Here is a 20,342-nt window from a genome sequence, read left to right as displayed (position 1 = left end):
GGAGACCTCTCCCCGTAATCTCGGCCGACCCTCCCGGTCCGTCTAACAGGGAGCTCTTCTCCTGTGGGTAGACGTTGGTTTCTTCACCGAAGATCAAGAAGGGTGTCACTACACTGGGCTGACCCCCCCCGCCCCCCTGGTCATATCGGCATTCCGTTTCCACTACCCAGGGCGGTTGCTCAACCTGTCTCTGAGAAAACTGTAGATTCTTTTCTTGGCCTCAAGTTGTATCGCGATGCTCCAGGGGTCGTCTGGTCCGGGAAGAACTCAGCAGATTCGTTAGGTGACAAAGCTTGACCTTTCTCCGTAGTCAGGATCTCGCGACAGTACAGCCGTTGACTCCACCCTGCCAATAACTGCTCGAGGGACAAATATATAATCTATTCTTGAAAAGGATTTGTGGACTGCAGACAGGTATGTGTATTCCCGCCCATGTGCATGTAGATATCCCCACGTGTCCACCCAGTCTAAACTCCGAACCATGTCCCCCAGTTTAGTGGATGCTCCGGCTGCCCGCCCACCCCCAGGCCTATATCGATCTACCAGTCCATCTATGACATCGTTCCAGTTCCCCCCTACCACCGCTGGTGTCTCAGGAATATCCGCCCAGACTGCAAATAATTTCTCCACCAACGACCACTGCAGAGGAGGTAGGGCATACACACTACCCAGCACCAGGGTTTCTTCCCCTACCATACCTCGGATAAATATGTACCTGCCCTGTGGATCAACCCATTGAGTAGAGTGAATATAGGACAGTCTGCGGTGCACCAATATGGCCACCCCCCGGGATCCTCTGACAAAGCCCGCATGGTAAACCTGCTGGTAGCTAAAACGCTGTAAGCAAAGTGTTTTGTTGCCTAGTAAATGGGTTTCCTGCAGTAACAGGATATCTGCGCGCTCACTTTTCGCCTGCTGCAAAACAGCCCCCCTCTTAATCTTGTCCAACACTCCCCGCACATTCCAGCTATGGACACGAAGGGATGCTCTGGGCCCTAAAGGCCTAGTCTCTGTAGTTGTCATCCGGAAACAAGGAAAGGAAATGCCCAGATGATGGGCCACGGAGGTGCATACAAATGAACCATGGAGACCACCCAGCTATCGTACGACCCAACCCAAACAAACCCCCCTTCAAAGCAAAGAACTGCCCCCCACACCCAACTCCCGTCCCCCATACCTCAAAAATGCTGAAGTACCTGTCGCGGTATAGACCGCTCCCGTCCCCAAACGTAGGACCTGAGGCCGTCCACTCCAATGGATCCCCCTCAAACTGCCCATACACCCAACTCCCCCCCCCCCCCCCCCCCAATAATCCCTAAGCAAGGGGAATAAGGTCCACCCCTCATACATCTCCCCCACCCCACTGCCCCACAAACATCACATTCATCATATATCAAGAGTCTCTTCAGCCCCGGCTCTCTCCCAGAGCTTCTCTACAGTGGCCCCCGAGGCATACCGGTCACTGTAGAATCATAACAATGTCAAAGTCCCCCCTGCCTGAGTGCTAGGTGTTCAGGGATCCTCTGTCGGAGGGTCAGGGGCATCCTTTGTCCCTCCCGCAGCCCCTCCTGAGGTGGAGCGCCTCCTGGATCTGGAACGCCAATTCCCTCTGCTTTGTGACCCCCGGGCAGTTTGCGACTGAGCCCCACTCTGTGAATAATCTGAGTCTATGCCCGGCGGGGGTATGCACCCTCACTTTCACTGTCTCATCAGTCCATCGAAATACCTCCTCCGGAGTATCAAAAAAGTGAGTGCGAGACTGGAACACCACCCTCAGGCGGGCAGGATAGAGCAAAGCATAAGGGAGCTTGAGGTCCCGAAGGCGTGCCTTTGCGCCATAAGACTGCCGCTTTTGTTGCACTAGTCTCGTGTAGTCCGGGAAGATAAGAATCCGCTGATTCTCATACAGAAGGGGTTCTTTCGCCCTTGCCTGCTGTAAAATGGTATCGCGGTCATGATAGTTCAACAGTTTGGCAATTACAGGCCAGGGACGGGCCCCTACAGGCGGCTTTTGGACGAGGGCCCTGTGCGCCCGCTCGATCACGAAGCACCTCGATAGGGAGTCAGGGGGGTGCCAGCTCTCCAGCCACAGGGCCAAGAATTTCTCCATGTTACCCTTCTCACAGCCCTCCGGGAGCCCAACAAATCGCAGGTTATTCCGCCGGGCCCTCCCTCCTGCATCCTCTGCTCGGAGTGCTAGGTTCTTCTGGATACTTTCCATGCTGGTGACTTTGCGCTTCAGGGCCGCCACATCATCCCGAGATTCTGGTTTCTGCCTCGTGATGTGGGCCACAGCGTTGCGAAAGTCTTGGCATAATAGGGTAAAGTCCGGACACACAGCACCTATGTTCGCATCTAACATATCCCTGGATTGGGTTATGGCTGCCATCAGTGCTGCGTTATCCTTCCCCGGGTTTTGATGACTCCCCGCAGCCACGGCTCCTCCACCTGGCCCCGTGAATTTGTCAATGGGCCCATGTTTCGTAGTCCCTCCACCGCTCCCACCTCTCGTCATCACGGATAGAGGCCAGGGACACTCACCGGGAGCCCAGCCGTCCCGTCCACCAGCACACTTTCTCCGTCACTCCGGGGTCGCCGAGGTGTGTTCAGACCCCCTCACTGCTGCTGGTCGGGCTCCCGTAATGCGGGCCAGCCGCCTGATTCCAAGGCTCGCCGAGACAGTCTGCAGAAAGGGCTACCACAGCACCCCCAGGCCACCTGCAGGATCCCAATGTCACCAGCCAAGTTGCACCGATCCTTCAGCCATGCCCCGAGTTCATGTACGCAGGTCGGTCAGTCAGGCTATTCGTCAGGAGCCGTGCCTCACTTCCACCCTACCGGATTTCAAGCATGAGTGCAGCCACAACCCCTTCAGGCCACCTGTTGCGTGTACTAGCCAAATGTCGCCTGACTACCGGCCTCGTCTCGCAGCCCCTCACACCTCCGCCGGTGTCGCCATCAATTTCTTGGCCTTAGGGCCCCCACATGACAATATCCTTCCCGGCAGTCTGGGCGCCCCACAGGTCCAAAGTCCACTACCACTTTGCGCCCGATGGTGCTGGTCCCCACTCCAGGCCGTGCACACCCCTGTAACACACTGGCTGCCTCCTCCGAGGAGCGACCTGCCCCCCGATCACCTGCTGACCAATTCCGCTTCAACGTCTTCCTACCCTGGCGGCGTCAAACTCCAGCCTCACGATGCAGAAGCCCCAGTACCGCTGCAGGAGAAGGATCGGGCCCCTCACAGTGGCGGCCCACCACCAGCCAGAGCCTCCTGGGGGCCTCAGATGTCCACCGAAGTTGTTTGGGGAGCGCCCGACCCACTGGGCCTCACTCCGCTCCCCACAGCCGCCACCAGTGCGCCGGGCCTGGGGGACACGAAACTTGAGGCCCTCGCTTCACCTCCCTGGACTAGGCCGCAGACTGCCCCGCCTCTCCTCACGGTCCCGGGGCACCTCCGCGCTCCGCAAATACCACCGGAACTTTGCCACTCTGTCCGGTGCACGGTTCTTCTCCGCCGGGCAGCAGGGCAGTATGGGGAGACAGGATACCAGTCGGATATTTAGCGGGCGGGATGATGGCCCGCTTAGCCACGCCCCAATCTGACCTAATTTTAACTTTTTACTTTGTGTATATTACGTGTTTTTTAGCTGAGCTAAACCTACCTTCAGCAGTACTTGCACTTTCCCCCCAGGGCGGGTAACAGGCGCTAGTGGGATTTGCTACACTTCCGGTAGACCCGGAAATACAAAAAGGTGAGGGTCGGCCAGTTTCACAACCCAATCTACTTAGAAGCATTCTTACACCAGGGACCAGCTGCTAGACGTCAATAGAAGTAAGTGTGGTCTGAAACCTTGCCTTAGTTCTGACCCGTTGGCTGTATTTATTAACTGCCCAGACTGCAATCTTCATATCTGCCCCACTAAACCACAATTGCTGTCATCCAGCACAATCCCTGTCGCAAGAGGGCCAAGCAGGACCAGATCAATTATCTGTACTTTAATTAATGCACGCTCTCTATGTAAGTATGCTTCTGAATTTGCCATTTTTTTATGGGCGCCCGAGCTGTTGACTTAGCTTTCATTACTGAGACCTGCCGGTCCAACTGGGTACACCATTTTCAAACAAGACCAGGTTGGTAAGAGGGGTAGTGGACTGGCCATAATATACCATAGTAGATGGACAGGGACATTTACTACCCAAAATAATTTGTCAACCCTGGAATCCCTTATGTTTAAGATCTCAAAAGACAACTGCTATACCTTTAATGGCCTGTTATTTTGTCGTCCTCCTGGCCCCAGGGCAGACTTTCTAGGGATGCAGTACATTTTATCGATATCCTGAATAGCCTAGGACTTACTCAGCAAGTAATTGGTTGCACCCACTCTGCAGGGCAGCTGCTGGATGGAGTATTTTCCAATAATAATCTTCTACAATGTCTACCTTCTCTGCGGTTTACCTGGTCTGTTCAGAAAGCTTTCATGTTCTCCCTTTCCCTTCATCATTTGGGATCAGAGAATTGTTATGAAATAAACTTCCTAGACGGTTCCGTTCATGGAATGAAATTGGAACTGAAACCATAGAAAACTCCCTGGCCCAGAATCCCCCTAAGATTAATAATGACCCCAAACAGCGGCAGAGGCTCTGCAGCTCACTTGATCATGTTTTACCTGAAAAGTCCACTACTCATCAAAGATCAAGACACTCTGAACCCTCGTATACTGAACACCTTGGCCTTCAAAAACAAAACTGCTGCTATGATATTAGTGACAGAATAGCCTATAAACAATCCTTGCTAGACTGTTAAAAATAATGCACGATGAGAAGACCCACTATTTCACCACAGCCATGACAGCAGCAAAGCACTCACTCAATTTTACACTGCCTTGTCGGGTACCCCAGGGCTCCTCATCGAGCCCCACCCTTTTTAACGTCTACGTTGCCCCTCTGGCGCAGCTGATTAGGTCTCTGGGCTTCTCAGCAATTTCCTATGCTGATGATACCCAAATTGTGGTATCGATGACTGTGAGAAGGTGGCCTGATATGCAGTGCTCACTATTCTAGTGAACACTATGTATCAGTCCAATAACCCTTATTGATGATTGGTTGTAAGTCAACCTTATAGACCAGCTATCCTAGTAGCATGGATACGAGCAGTCTTCGGGCTAAAGTCTAGAGGGCGTGTTAAGCCAGCTGTTATACCACACATATACCCCTTGAACACCAAGTGAAAGGACACCACACAAGTGTTATGAAAATAAACAGTGTATTTATTTAGATCACAACAGCCCTGTACTCTTTATGAGGACAGGGTACTAAGCACAAAACAAAACTCTTACAAAAATACTTAAGTTCGCACAATTTACACAAATGCCCGAGGGGCACGAAAAACCATTTACTCTAAAAGTGGAATGCGAAATTACTAGCAGGTAAGTACTGTACTATTAGGCTTTGGAATCGCTAGGACTACGTGACTGAACCTTCAGATTACTAGTAGGAGGCCTAGGGGACTCGGGTGCAGAGTGTGCACTCTCACGCGGGATGCGGGACAAAGTCTATGGGAGCTAGTAAAAGCAAAGTTAGTGTTCTCGGGCGAACCCGATAAGGTAGATCGAAAACGACAGTGGATCCTGACCCTTGGATAGTGAGGCTATGCTGGGGCACCGAAATGCCGAAGTTACCTAGCCCAGGGGCTGCAGCTGCATAGGTCTCAAAAGACGTCGGGAATCCTCGTAGACGAACCAGAAGCCTGAAGAAAGAAGTTGCTGGCAGGCGGCCAGTGAAGATTGTTCGAGTGATCCAAGCCTGGATCGAAGATGGATGACACCTGAAAGCAGAGGGGACCAAGTTCGTGACTACTAGCCAGTAGTTGGGTGGCACCAGGAGGGCACCGGATGGTAGTCACCTCGGCTAGGTGAGTGGGCGACGCTGTGCTCTGCAGATCTCACGGACCAGGAGGCGTTGTCGGCGACCAGGATGGAGGGGCGAGCTGTCCCACGATGGATGAAGCTGTCGACGTCGCTGGACCCAGGATTGGGGCAACAAGTCTTGGCAAATTCAAGCCCACGCTGTGGACCTAAAATGGCGTCTTGAGTGGACCAGGAGGGTCCGGGGTGCTCCTCTTTTGGGAGGGAGCAAGGGCCAGTCTGGAGCAACCAGACCAGCAGCGGTGATGTCGTCGGGCGTCGTTAGGAAGGCCACAAGCCAGCGGGCTAGTAGCCAAACAACGCGGTGAGCAGCAAAAAGCAGAAGGGCCCCACGCAGATCGTGGAGATGCTGGGGGGGCTGAACTTCGGTGCTGGAGCTGCTCAGGGTCGGGGCTTCTCGGACCCCAAAGCACTCACCAGAGGATCCCTCGGCGGTCGTGCTGGAAAGAAGTCGTGCAGTCTTGAAGATGGCCGGTCCCTCGAGGTCTCGTCGCACCCACGGTTCTCAGCTTAGCTGTAGAGGTGAGTAGAGGTCAGAGGTGCCAGGGAAGCCGGTTCTCGTCGAGCTGGGCAGTCGGATTCCGGAGGAAGGACGTGCAGCAGACCGCAGTGTTCTTAAGATGGTGCCTGCGGATGCAGGGTGACTACTCCTTAGTCACAAGGGAGAATCTTGAAGAAGAAATCTTGAAGTCCTTTCGTAGAAAGTCGTGTCTTGATTCCAAAGATGATCTAATTTGGAAGGGGGCCCGCTCCTAACTTTATACTAGGAAAAGGGGCTGACCCGGTGACTAGGTCCTGCCTATGGGTTGGACTAGGAGGGGGGTGGTTACACCCCTCTCCCATGCCGGACTTTCCCCAGGCCAGGGGCTGGTGTGCCCCTGGAACTGGTTCTAGCTGGCAGATGCGTAGTGAGCACCGGGGTGCCACTCAGTAGTCACCTTCCTGTGAAGCCCTGCCTACCCAGGATACACAAAACCCTGTCTGGGATGGTGCTAGCACCGCCCCTGACAGGAAACCCTTTGTCCAAGCTCTCCTCGCTGGAAGGACTCCCAGCAGCAGGAGGTCAGACTCGTGTCTGTGGTGGCAGCATCCATTTTGTGGAGCTGAGGCTTCAGTTAACTTTAACCGGGGTTCACAGTTACATACATGTCGTGTCCCTCTAGAAGGGTGGAATGCTAACCCCATCGCCAGAATTGGCGAGGGGTTAGTATTCCAATTCGTATGACACCTTACTCAACATATTTTGATAAAGCGATACCAGAGATAGCATTTAACCGCGAGGATTATAATGCACTTAAGAGTATATGGTATGCGTTCTCATGGAACAGCTATTAGGACTTGGTTCCGCAAGCTGCAAACGGGCTCAGCTCATGCCAGAGCACCATTTCACACGATTCCAAGCACTCTGCCTTCAGGATTGTCAAGGCCTGCCATAGGAGTGACTGATAAGAATCTGTGTGTCCATTTTTAGGGTTAGATATAGGTAGACTATATCTATAGCAAAGGGTGATTACACCACCTTGCCCCAGCTGTCGTGCCGGCAGTTGTCAGATTTAGATGGCCATCCAGGGGTGGCATAATACATGCTTCAGCCCCTGGCAGGCCCTGGGTACACCTATGCCCTGAGTTACAGGGTCTGATAAGGTGGCCCAGTCCCAATTGGATAATGCACCTAAGTCAATTTAGTGAGAGAACAGCTAGGCTGTGGGTCTGATTGGCAGGCCCACAGCCAGAGAAAGTCGTAAACCAGTGAAACAAAAGCAAAAAATCTGGGTGATCATAGGATTGCAGACCCTACTCTCCTACAATGACCGGCTCGCCTTCGGACACAGCGTCACAGTTCTATACTTGCCTCCTTCAAGTTGGTGATTGGATGGCCACCAACTGTCGGAAATTACAATTTCAATAAAACGGAAGTTCTACTCTTTGGCAGCAACACCACATTTTGGTCCCCAGCGTTCTGGCCATCGGAACTGGGCTCTTTGCCCATCCCTTCAAATAAAGTAAAAAACTTAGGAGTCACCTTTGACTCCAAGCTCACATTCGAAGGCCATGTGAACCAGGTCACCTCTGTATCCTTTTACACATTAAAACTACTCAGAAAAATCATTCCATTCATTCCTGTCCATCTACGCAAGCTTGTGATCTCTGCTCTGATTTTGTCCAGAGCTGATTACTCCAACAGTCTTTTTTATCAACCTCAGGACTACATGCGTAACTAAACTACAGATTGTATAAAATGCCACTGCGAGCATCCTGCCGGACATCCCCAAGCACAAATCTGCCACGGCTGCTCTACAAGAGTTACACTGGTTACCAGTGAAGAGACATAGTGAGTTCAAAACTCTGTGCATAGCATTCAAAGCAACCCATGACATAGGACCAGCCTTTTCCAAGCAGAACTTCAGACGGTACTTTCCTACGCGCCATCTATGCTCAGTTCAGTCCCACAATTTGGTGATTCCTATGTTCCTATGTTCAAGAAAAGCTCCTGGGGTGGTAGAAGGTTTCTGGTTGGTACGACCAGACTCTGGAACTCTCTTCCGCAGAGGTTAAAAAACAAAACTCACCTGTTGGCTTTTAGGAAAGCGCTAAAAAATGTCTGTTTAATCTCTAACTCGGAATTGAGACCCTACGGCATATTTTACCTGATGGGCTAGTGCCTTTTTCGTTTCATTTCAGCGTGTGGGTAACAAGTTTAGCAAAAATGTACCAGCTATGCTGCTAAGGAAGGTGGAGCCCAAACATGCTAAATGGACACCAGACCATGTGCTGTCGAGTAATGTCCCCCATTTCTACAAGCGATGGCCCTTTCTAGCTGGCGTAGCTTCTGAAGGGGTGCTGAGCTCCTTCTGCCAGTCAGCCCGGACGTCATCACGGTGCACCTCTGCTGCTCATGCAGTGGAAAGCCCAAGCAGTCCCGTCCCGCAGAGAGTAGTTGAAGAGCATCCCCTGTTCCTACAGGCGATCGTCCTTCCCCTCTAGCATTGTTTTCTAAAGCATAAAGGGTTACTCTTGCCTGCCAACGCTGACATGGTTTCAACGCCCCTTCTGCTTCATATTTCTCCAGGTTACTTGTTTATACCCCCTTTCGGGCCAGAGTGGGCATTTCTTCGGTGGGTTGGAGGCATTGGAAGCTGGCTTTGAAAGCTCAGGGCTGCCGCTGGAGCCGGTCATGTCTGCAGATTCCAGAGGTTATTTGTAGCAGGCACAAGGATGCTTCAAAGAGAGGTAGAGAGTGGGAGGGAGGGAGGTGAAGAGAAAGACATGAGAGCTGGAGGACCGGGAGAGGGATGAATAAACAAAAAAAACAATAAGCAGGAGAGGAAAGAAGTTGGTTAGTTTGGGCGTTTTTGCCAGGGCTTCTTTTGTTTTCCCTGTCTGGCCCTGCAGCTGCCCTTTCACAGATGCATTGCCACACTAAGCCAGTGACCCAGGGCTCCTTGCTCACCACAAATTCTCCCAGTCCAACGTTGAATGCTAGCCACTTTTGAAGACTTTCCCACATGCCCCAGAGAAGAGCTCAAGCACCGGGCTTAGAACAAGCAGCGATGACGGGCAACACAGTCTGGTTTTGTATAGGCAATAGATATGTTGAGGTGGCCCCAGCAATGATCCCGCCCCGTCTGCAGTGAAGAATAGATGACCCATTTAAATTCAGGAGTTATAATAATGTAATCCCCTCAGCCACAGACCAAACAGGAGCTCCATATGCAGGACATTCCAGAAGGCAGGGAAAGGAGGCCACACAGGCACCCAAAATCTTTAGAAAGAGAGAAGGAAACAGTCGCAACAAACTGTCATTCCTAAAGCGCGAGGTGGGTAGTGAGTTTCAAGAGACTAGCTGAAAAAGGGATGAACATAACATTTGAATATGGTATTTATAATTTTACGTTACGTTACAAATAATAAAAACAGACGGGTGTATTTTCGGCATTTGCCCTGCTTTCTGCCTTTCACTAAAATACCTGCACTGTAGATAGTGACTTCTTCCTCAATACTACAGAACTAGGAGTCACCATCGACAAGCACCTGAATATGAAAAATCATATCGGCAATATATGTAAGGGAGCGAACCACTTGATGAGGACAATCAAAAATAGCAAACCTTTCCTTCCACTTAATGATTTTAAGCAGGTGGTCCAAGCGCTTGTCCTGCCCAGACTAGATTACAGCAGTGCTACAATCTGTGTCCTTCCCAAATACACCCTGGCTCCACAAAGGGCATCACTGAATACTGCTACTAGACTGGTTACAGGCACCAAAAGCAATGAGCACATATCCCCAGCCCTAAAATCTCTCTACGAAGCACAAATTCAGTTAAAGATTGACGTTATGACGCACAAAGTCATCCACTTCAAGTTTTTGAGCCAGGTACCTGGGAGTATTGAACTATATTATGGTGTAAGAGCCTCAAGAAGCGCCACTGCTTTCCTCTTGAAACCACTTCTACTTAGCAAAATTAGAACTTGTCACAGAGCCTTCTCTGGCGCTGCCCCAAAGATATGGAACTCTCTACCACCGGAAGTACGCAAAATCTCCTTAACAACGGTGTTCAAACTCGAAGTCAAAAGATTCCTTATGAATGAATTCCTACCGTAAGTTGGCTAGGCTCTCCTCCCCGATGACATTGTTCCTACTACCATGGTACCATCATTTACTACTACTCTTCTTTACGACATACTGTGCCCCCCCTTCACTACCCGTGTACAATTGTATATTATAACCTCCAAGTTGCATTTGTCTTGTAATCTGAGACCATTCTTGTTTTTATTCCTACCTGAGGTTGATTTTGCATTGTTTTCCTTCCTTTCCTTCCTAATGTAATGCGCTCTGATATCCTTACGGGATCTTATTCACACTATGTAAAACTTTATAAATAAATAAAGCTTTAACAACCTCCATTGTAAGGATAACTTCAGGCCTACGCGTGCTTTTAGTAAATAATTCAAGGCTTTGACACAGGTAACAATGTGTAATGTGCTCATGTTGAGGAATGTCGTTCCTTTTGTATTAATGTAGTTATGTGTAAGTTTTTATTCAGTGCCTCTTCTCTTATGCACAGGTGGAGGAAGCAGGGCAGGTGTACTTACTCATGAAAAAGGATTACCGCATTTCTCGCAATGTCCGTCTGGCCTGGTTTCTATCCAACTTACACCAGGTCATCTCTCCAGTCCCAGAGACCGAGCTGGTGAGTAGCTGCATTGCTGAATTTGCACTGGACTCGCAAGAAAAGGGATTTGGATATCTGCACACTTTCTTTTTTGTTCTTTCATCTTTAGTGGATTAATACCTTTTAAATGTCCACAGTGAGGCAGAAACTTTCCATACGTTGATCTAATTATTTTTCCGAAATGGCTGAACTTTTTCCTAATGTTTTCACACGATAACTAGTGGGCCTTTTTCAAATAAACTTTCAAATTAGAAAAAGCATTTTCTGCATATCCAAGACTTCACGTCGATTACAGAGACCCTAACAAATACTTAACTAGAATATGTGAAAGACTATTGTCTTGACATCCATCTGCGGATGCAGGTTGGGTCTTGGTGGCATCTTGTTGGCCAAGGAGAGAACCATACCTAGGAATACTCACATTTCTGATGACCGGGAGAGAGAATGTCCGAAGACTGGTCAGTTGGAAGGATTAAGGCTTGTTATCTTCTGCGAGTGCGTCTTATGAGAGAGGAGGAATAGACCAGAACATTCTAAATGAAAAAGCGTTTGTCATAAAGAGCAAGAGTGGGATAGTTGAGAGATTGTGAAAGGCCAGTACCATGAAGTGTGAGACTAAGACGAGAAAGGAAGACATTGCACCTCCAAAGTTGTTCTAGAGCAGATGATTCTGGTTGGGAACTAGGTAAGCAGGTAGCACTGCCACGGTCAAGGAGTAGTTAAATCATGTCATGTAGTGGTGGCAGCACGTAGCCCAGGCTCGCAGTTTCTGATAATAATAACGACAGCAGTCCTAACACTGTTTGGTGAGAGACGTTTATATATAGCAGCTGACTTGGCTTCTTATGGCACGTATGAAGACCTAGGCACTATTGAACCTTCAGCAAGTGTTCCTCAGGAAAACTCCCCAGTGCTAAATTCCGTAGGTGCATATTTTGTTCACAGTTGTTTCATCTTCTACTGAAAGGCACCACTTTGCCTTTGAAGCAACACTACTATACAGGATGGAGCCCTCTGTGCCGCCACCATCTCATATTGCCTCGGAGGCCAGTCCACTTTAGGTAAGGCATGAATGAGTTCATGCCTGCAGCAGTAATGGTTCCAGATCACTATCATCCACGCTTAGCTCCCATCTAAATGCTTATCCATGTGTCAGCTATTTATTGGATTGTAACTTAATTAGTGTGTAGAAAAGAGATCTGAGAGCCCACCTCCTAAAATACTCCACCTATGACCTATACAGGTCTGGGTTAAAGGCCTACACTGCCTCACCTACAAATCCCCGGCAGACAAAGACCTAATCGATGCAGCTGAATGATCTCTTCCTTCCACCCTCAACACGCCCCACTGATTGGAACATTGCCTAAAATTCACCTTCCCACTATCCAGATACTTAGCGATAGGAAACTACAAGCCAACATGCTCTCAATTGTCCCCTAGCTCTGATTCCTTTTACACAACCTTTCAAAGCTTTCTACTCACTAGTCCTAAGGACTTTTACCCAATGCTACAATGTGATTACCATGTGCAACCTCTGCAGTCTACAGTGGTGTACCTTATCTGTGCTAATTCATCGACTAAACAAGTAAGCCATTAGTCACATTGTGCACCCTCTACCACAGAACATCTGCCTTTAGCACTTAAACTTCACTCACCTTAAAAGCATGCACATATGGATGACCATTCGAAGCTTGCCAGTCTGGTTTCTACTTCGCCCTTTTTACTCTCCTTATGCACTGCTTACCATCAATGCCCCCACTTCCTCCCACTGCTCAAGTACATTTGTGAATAATTGGCTTAGTGCTAGAAGAATGAACCACAAGACTTATGCCATGTGCGACACTGCAGTTGTTAAGTAATCTGCAGATGTGAAAGAAAAATGGCGAGGTGTTCCCCCGTGACGTGTCTCGTATGGGCCTTTCCATATGGGAGGAATTGTAGTGTGTGGGCAAAGTTTGGTGGAGACCATACTCTACAAGGTTGTAGCTGTCAGGCTTAACAGGCGGATTGGATGTACTTGTAGTCCTCATAAGTGTAGAATGGTGTGCTCAGGGGTTTTAAGCGGGCACAGGACAAAAAATCACTTACGATACATGAGTCTCAATCAGTAATACTTGAACTTTCTCAGAGATGGTATAAGGTGCTTGTGGTGGTAACTCACTTATTCAGGTGTGCTTACACCCTCTAGGCTTTGGCTCTCTGTTGTATTCCCACCTTCTCTAGCCTGTAGCTACGCATCACTTTTGTGAGTCCTATGCTTTCTCCGTTCTAGGTGCAGTCTGATAATGAATTGGACGTGCTCAGCATTCTGCCCCATGGTTGGCAACCAGAGGACACGGTGAGGCCGAAGGCGTATCTGCTGGTGCCTTCCACTTGTGTCACGTTTCTGGCACGGCAGTACCGGTTCGTCATCGAACTTGACTTAAGTCCGTCCACTGGGATTGTGGTAAGTTGACTCTGTGTGTATTTCTTGTCTTGTAGTTTTTTGTCCATAGAAAATGTTAAGGAGTTTACGCTGTCTTATTTTTCAAACTTATGGTTGTACATCAGTTTCTTCTCCTAACAAGACCTAAGGGATATGGGTGGATGTTGAAAGCTCTGACATGATGGTATTTATGGCTTCTAGTAGTTGGGATCGTTTTCAGTGAAAGTTATAGATTCTGGCTAGAAACTCATTTCAATGTGCTTTTGTTACTCTGGTTCTCACAGGATGACTCCACAGGAGAGATCATATTCGACGAGGTCTTCCATGCGCTGTCTCGATGTTTGGTTGGGTTGCTGAGGCCATTTCGAATTCCTGGCTCCGATATTCTGTATCGCCCGGAGATCTTTGTCACAATACAAGCATACACTTCCATCATTGGGCTGCAGTCTCATCAGGTAAGCACCTTTTGGAGAGGATATTCTTAGCATACGAGCGAGACCTCTCATAGCACGCTTGCATTGACTCTGACTTTATAGGTCCACTGCAGGGAAAAAGCAACCAGACGCAAAACTGGAGAACATAGCGCAAGACATCTTTTAGTTTAGGAGTTTGGTATGCGTTTGAAGGCAAACTAAAGACACGCACCGCACATGTTCTGTGGGGGTGAAGTCATTCTCTGAGAGGGTTGGATATTGTTGAGAACATTTATCATCAATAACGGATCTCCCACAGATTTATTATCTAGTGAACTATCAGAAGTATCTCTGGAGTAGAGTTTGGTAGTCTTACTGCATGCCCATTCTTTGGGGTTTATGGAAAATAAGTGGTTACATCTCCATGTATTAGGTGGGTAGTGTCATTTACCATTCACACCCCGTGGCCATTATTTTGGTGCTGTCCAGTTCCAGAGCCAGGTTACACATTTAGGCACTTGACTCTCTCAGGGTGAGGATGAGCAGTCAAAGCTTAGGCCAGGAGTTGGAGAGGGTTAGAAACCTGGATAATGCATGATGTAGCAAGTAACACTTATTAAGATCTATGGGCTCTATGTGCTGCACTTTAGGAAAAGGTATGGACTTAATTGAACAGGTTAATAGCTCAATTGAAATTAGGATAAATGGAGCAAAACATATAGTGCTACTCCCAAATGTTTTTAGTGCACCCAAGCTCTAGATGCAGGATTTATGATAACCCTGGACCTGTGGTCAATATTATCCTATGTTAATTGGTTAAGGTTTACCCAGGGAAGCTCTTGATTCCTTGGGTTTTAGCAGAAGCTTCATACTTTCAAAAGGATCGAAAAGGTGGGCAGGGGACACCGATGGAGAGACTCTGGACCAAACTCTGTTCCTTGGATACCGCTAAAGTATCTGTTCTTGAAATTTAAGGTGTAAACTTCAAGAACAGCACAGGGGATAAAATGTGTCAACTCCAAGAACTGTACAGAGAATTAGAGTTTTCAACCACCCATGTAAATAGATGTATCCCAAAACTCACCACCCAAATAACAAGCTCCCCACCCACCAAAGTGATGCATCTGGTGATTCTGAAGGTGGTATCCTGGGGGCTCCCTTAACCAACAATCGTTGGCCAGTAAGTGATGGAGAAAACGTTTTAAGACATTGGAGGCCAGCCACCTACTTAAGACCAAATTACGAGTTCTTTTTTTTGTTTGTCAAGTCTAGTGAGCCAGCAAGCACCTAGTTGGTTCTAGTGTGCCTTTTTTTCTTAACCCCTTCCAGGCTGATGACGAGCTGGGCTCGTCATGGCGTAGCCTCCTCGCACGCTGATGACGAGCCCAGCTCGTCACGTAAAGTGCGATTTAAAAAATCTCAGCGTGCGAGCGGAATTCCGCTAGCGCACATGAGGTTAAGGGATCTGTGTCTCAGAAGTTATCACTAAAGGCCACAATGTCATAACGTCAGATTGCTCCCAAAGGACCTGGACTCCACATGAAAGTCCCTGGTTCAATAAGGGCCAAACATTTTCACATCAAAATTGTGATATCTCTGTTACGGTAAGGGCGTGGGAAATATTATCAACCTTTCTGGAACTGGGGCAACCTCCTCGATCCCATGGAATTAGGGCGTATCCTGGGGTTTCCAGAGCATGGGATAGTTATCCTACGGGTATGGGATGAGCCGGGATGGTACTATTTTACCTTTATCAATGACTAAAGGCCTAGCTCCTCACTTCACCTTAGATGGTGCTCTTGTTCCTTCTTCCATTTTTCTGGGCAGCTGAGATGAGGAAACCATGTGGCTCGTGGGCTGCCTCAGTCCATCAAAATGTCCTCACGCAGGTCTTTCAGCCAGGTGAGCCTTGAGTTGGTCTTCATGTTGGGCTGCTGTGCTGTTGATCAGGTCTGTTCCTCTTGTAGGTGCAGTGCAGCTCCTGCACAGGCAGATAGACCCTCTGTCTCTCCAGAATTTACAGCAGTGATGTGACTCTGCCAGCTTCCTAGACTTAAACCCAGAGTAGAGGAAAAGTGACAACCTTGCATTCCCTTACTTGGCCATAGAGGTCTTGGAACTGAAAGAAATGTACAGAGGTGATGTCCCACTTTTATACACAACTGGTAGATGGGAGATGTGGGTCTATTTTCTGAAACTGTGGAACTGGTTTGGGATGGTTCACCTTTCAAGTGTCCTCTTTAGGCTGCTCTCAAGATACAACCTTTGTGTTGAGCGACTCTTCTCACAGCAAGGTCGTCTCCAGTCTGGAGCACCTTCATCTAAGGCATTGAGAGGTGTGAGGTTTATGCAACTGGCTGATATCAGCCCAACTGAAAAAGTAATCGGGGAAGAACAAACAGTTTTTCCTAAAGGTTTTCTCATCTTACACAACACAGTGTGCAGTCCAACCTCTCAACCATCACTCCTACCATCCACCAAATAGCAATATTCAGAAAGACTAATCGGCAGCTCATTGCTAAGCCATAGGCCCTCTTGACCATCGAAAGGAGCACTGTCTCCATTCCCCTCACTCCAGTGTCTAGGTCTCCTCCTTCCATCTTCAGGAATGTGAGCAATACACTCACTGACTGTGAACAAGATCTCTTCTCCATCTCGTGCAGAGCTAGGCCAGGGTTACCCAAAATGAATTCCACTGGTCTCTACTACTCTGGCTCACTCACACCACCATGCATGCATTTTGTATGCTACTCACTTTAACATGCTTATTCTGCACTTGGGATGTTGTGCTAGGAACTGGTGACATGCTTACAAGCGGAACCTTACACAGGTGGACAGTAAGCCTACAGTGCAGTGACACAGATAAAAGGGTAGGGTCACACTCTAACACAGTAAACTGCTACCAGTGCTCGAAGTGCTAAACCTGTGATTGAGACACGAGTCCACCATCAGTCATTGAGGCCAGGCTTGGTGTGAAACTCAAGGTCACAGGACAAGTGAAGCACATATTCATGTCAGGGGCAGGCCTACGCCTCCATGCTCATTCTAGGTTAGCATGAGGGTGGAGCCGTAAATCACCATATACATGCAGTTTGCCACTTAGGGCAGGAGAACAGGCCTGTACACCATGTAGGGGGCATTCCCGTCCCAACACAGGGTGCTGAGCAGACCGTGTGGTCCATCTTATGTACGCCATCTTAGAACCTTGTGATGGTATCTGATATGGAATCTTGTTGCAGATATCTAGCCATGACTCCCACTGCGGAAGGCTTGCGAAAGGCTATGCCCCCCATGCTGTGAAATAGTTCCTGGCTTAATTGTGGCATTCTTCTTTTGTCGCTGTCCTGCTTGAGGGTAGAGAGCATTTTGTGACTCACCTATTTACATTCTTGTCTCTTTGCTGCTCAGGTGCTGGTCCAGGGATGCCAACTGGAGGAAGGGAAGCTGGAAGGGTTCCTCCAACAAGTCTACTCACAACTGAGTACTTTCGAGAGCAAGGTGGCAGAGATGTTGCAGCAGCAGTTCGAACCTCAGACCCTGGTAAGGTTTTGAGATGCAGTAATAATCGGCTGAATGAGGAACTTGTGTGTACACGGGAAATAAGAGTGCACATTAGTGGGTGGTAGGAACGTTTGAAGGAGACATGAAAGAAGTGAGCAGTGGCCAGAAGAGGTTTGATCAAATCTGATTCAGTTTGGAGTGCATGGTATTTTCCCCTTTGTAACTCTGAGTCATGAAGGCCTGCATGGGGTACTGTTGTGAAAAGACAGGCAAAGCTGACAAGTCAGTGTGCCCTCCCCCTGGAAGATACCAAATATGCTACAGATCACTGGGCACCTAAAGTGAGTGACTAGGTTAGTTGGTATGTAGCATCCCATGTCTTTATTTGGTGGTGTAAACTTTGTACAAACCCACAGGATCAGACATTATTATATAGGGCTCAGGGGGATGTCAGTGCAGCAAAAAGTAACTTGGCGCCAGCAGGATTTAAAACGCCAATAGGAGGAATTGAGTAATCTCACAATACTGTTCTCTACTGCAATCTAGTTCCCAATGATTCGACTGCAGTTCATTTTGGCATATTTAATATAAAGGACATACTTTAAATAGATTGTGGTTAGCTGGAGTTTTTTCATATCCTGAAAAGGTATTTAAAGGCATTTTTGATGTCTCAATGTGAGCTGCTCCTGCAGGTAATGTACATTGGTACCTGTGAGTTTTACGATGCCTGCATCTCCTACTGAACAGTTGTCACATGACAGAGCTGTACGAAAACATCTTTCCAAATGCACTGTGTGCTAGACAATGTGCTAAGTGCTCCTTGTGCCTAATCAGTTAGTGAACAAACACAAAGTCCATTCCACCTTCACCAACTCATCAAAGTAATATGAAATTCACACAGACATTAAAAACACAGAGAGAAGCATTGAACCCCTCTCCAAGCCTTAAATGTTTCACCGACCATTTTCACAAAGAGCGTCAAAAAATCAGGAGAGATGAATTTGCAAGACCCTATGCTGTGAGACCTTTCATGACCCTCTTAAAAGATAGCAGGGGGGTCTTTAGGGAGAACAGTTCATCGTATTAGAACTTTGTATGGAATGCAGAAGCATAGTGTATTGACTTTAACTGCTCCAGATTGCCTGCCTTAAAATAAATTAAAGTTATGTTATCAAAATTTATTCGGCGCTAACAGTCCTAAAGCGAGCTAATGCACTATTCATTAAATAGCCGTGTTTCAAGGGATTTCCTGATGGATATTAACAAAGGAAGGCTTCTGATGGAAATGGGTAGGGTTTTCCAGAGCTTCGTAGCACCTGCCGTGAAGCTTCTGCCTCCCCAGTTAGCCTTACACAATCTGAGAGAGCATCAGTTTTGCTCCCTCAGATTGAAGGCATCTGTTAGGGGAGTACCAGTGCAGTGACTGCCTCAAAAACTGAGGACCAGTACGTGTTGCGCCTTATATGTAATACGTAAGGTCTTAAACTTAATGCAACACTTAATTGGAAGCCAGTGTAGTCTCCGAAGATGTTTTCTCACTGGTTGACACTTCGGGATCCCCAGCAGGAGCCTTGCAGCAGCATTCTGCATCATCTGAAGCTTGTGTAACTGCTTCTCGGGCCTTCCAAGATGGAGCCCATTGCAATTATCCGGTTTGGCAAGGACTAAAGATGTAACCACCGCTTTCTTGCTGTCTGCTGGGATCAAAGGTAAGATTTTCTTCATCCCCTTAAGCAGGAAAAAGTTAGATGACAAAACTACTTTGACTTGTGCTTCAAAGTTCAGCTTCGCATCTATAATCACTCCCAAATTGTTTGCTCTGGGGACCGGGATGGGTAGGCTCCCAAATTCAGCCGTCCACCAGATCTGTGACCTGCTAGGGGAGTAGTTACCAAACAGTATTATCTCGGTTTTCCCTGAGTTAAGCTTGAGGCAGTGCATACTCATCCACGAGTCGACTGCCAACATGCAATCCCTAAATCTTTTTACTGTCAGTATGATATTTTTACACATTGTTAAAGCCAACCTGAAGGGTCTGATTAATCCAGCCTAGTCAGACACTTATACATTGAAAGATGTAGTGCTCATTGAGAAGGCCGGAGGGATCCCACAAGGGAGAGTGAAGGACAGGAAACATAATTGCCCAAGGCAACTGATTATATCCTGTCAGATAGAAAAGAAGAGACCAATGATAACAGATTATCCGTGATGCCAAGTGTATTCAGACGGTTAAGTAACAGGTCGAGCAGAATAAGGGCCGTGGCACCTCCTGCATTTAAGACTGCTCTAATTTCATCTATGGCTTTTATCAGGGCAGTTTCGTGCTGTGCCCTGCCCTGAATCGGGATTCGTCCAAGAAGTTGTGTTCATGTAAATAAAGTGTAAGCTGATTATTCATGACTTTTTACACCAGTTTGACTGGGAGTGAAATACGCGAAATAGGCCTGTAATTATTTGGATCAGCTGCATCAAGATTAGTTTTTTTCAAAAGAGGTAGAATCAATGCCCTTCCGTAAACATAGAATTATAAATGGTGGTTCGACTAGGGCCAAGAATCTCAGGGACATGTTTGAAAATCATGGGAGGAAAAGGATCGTGGGGAGAGCCCGATTGACATGTAGAATATGAGTTGTCTCGTCCACAGTTACCGATCTAAATTCAGTAAAAGCTGGAGCGCTAAGGGATCATGGGATTACTAGATCTTGAGTATCAGATTTTTTTCCCATTATTGATGGTAACATAGATTTGTTCCACTTTATTTTGGAAATGCTGAGCTAGTGAATTACAAAAGTCCTGAGAATGGTCATTCACCTTCTTTTCAGGGAGTGTGGACCGTTTGGTCACCACCCCAAGCAGCTCTTTAGAGGAATTTTCCGCCTCCTTGATTTGTCTGACAAAGTAAG

At 48.0% G+C, this 20,342-nt stretch overlaps 1 protein-coding gene across 7 annotated transcripts in view; it reads left to right on the top strand.

Annotated features, from left to right (window-relative positions):
• Positions 1-20,342, top strand: part of SZT2 (SZT2 subunit of KICSTOR complex) — a 1,033,029-nt gene that overhangs the window by 77,720 nt on the left and 934,967 nt on the right. For all 7 annotated transcript variants that reach the window (XM_086953216.1, XM_086953214.1, XM_086953218.1 and 4 more), the window contains exons 2-5: positions 10,993-11,118; positions 13,373-13,546; positions 13,810-13,980; positions 17,347-17,478. In XM_086953216.1, coding sequence (XP_086809342.1) covers positions 10,993-11,118; positions 13,373-13,546; positions 13,810-13,980; positions 17,347-17,478 — 603 coding nt within the window. The remainder of the gene's footprint in view (positions 1-10,992; positions 11,119-13,372; positions 13,547-13,809; positions 13,981-17,346; positions 17,479-20,342) is intronic.

This window comes from Lissotriton vulgaris, chromosome 1_2 (genome assembly GCF_964263255.1).
Source record: "Lissotriton vulgaris chromosome 1_2, aLisVul1.2, whole genome shotgun sequence".
Taxonomy (NCBI): Eukaryota; Metazoa; Chordata; class Amphibia; order Caudata; family Salamandridae; genus Lissotriton; species Lissotriton vulgaris.
The sequence above is the reverse complement of the archived record's forward strand: the minus strand, read 5'-3'. Positions and strand labels throughout refer to the sequence as shown.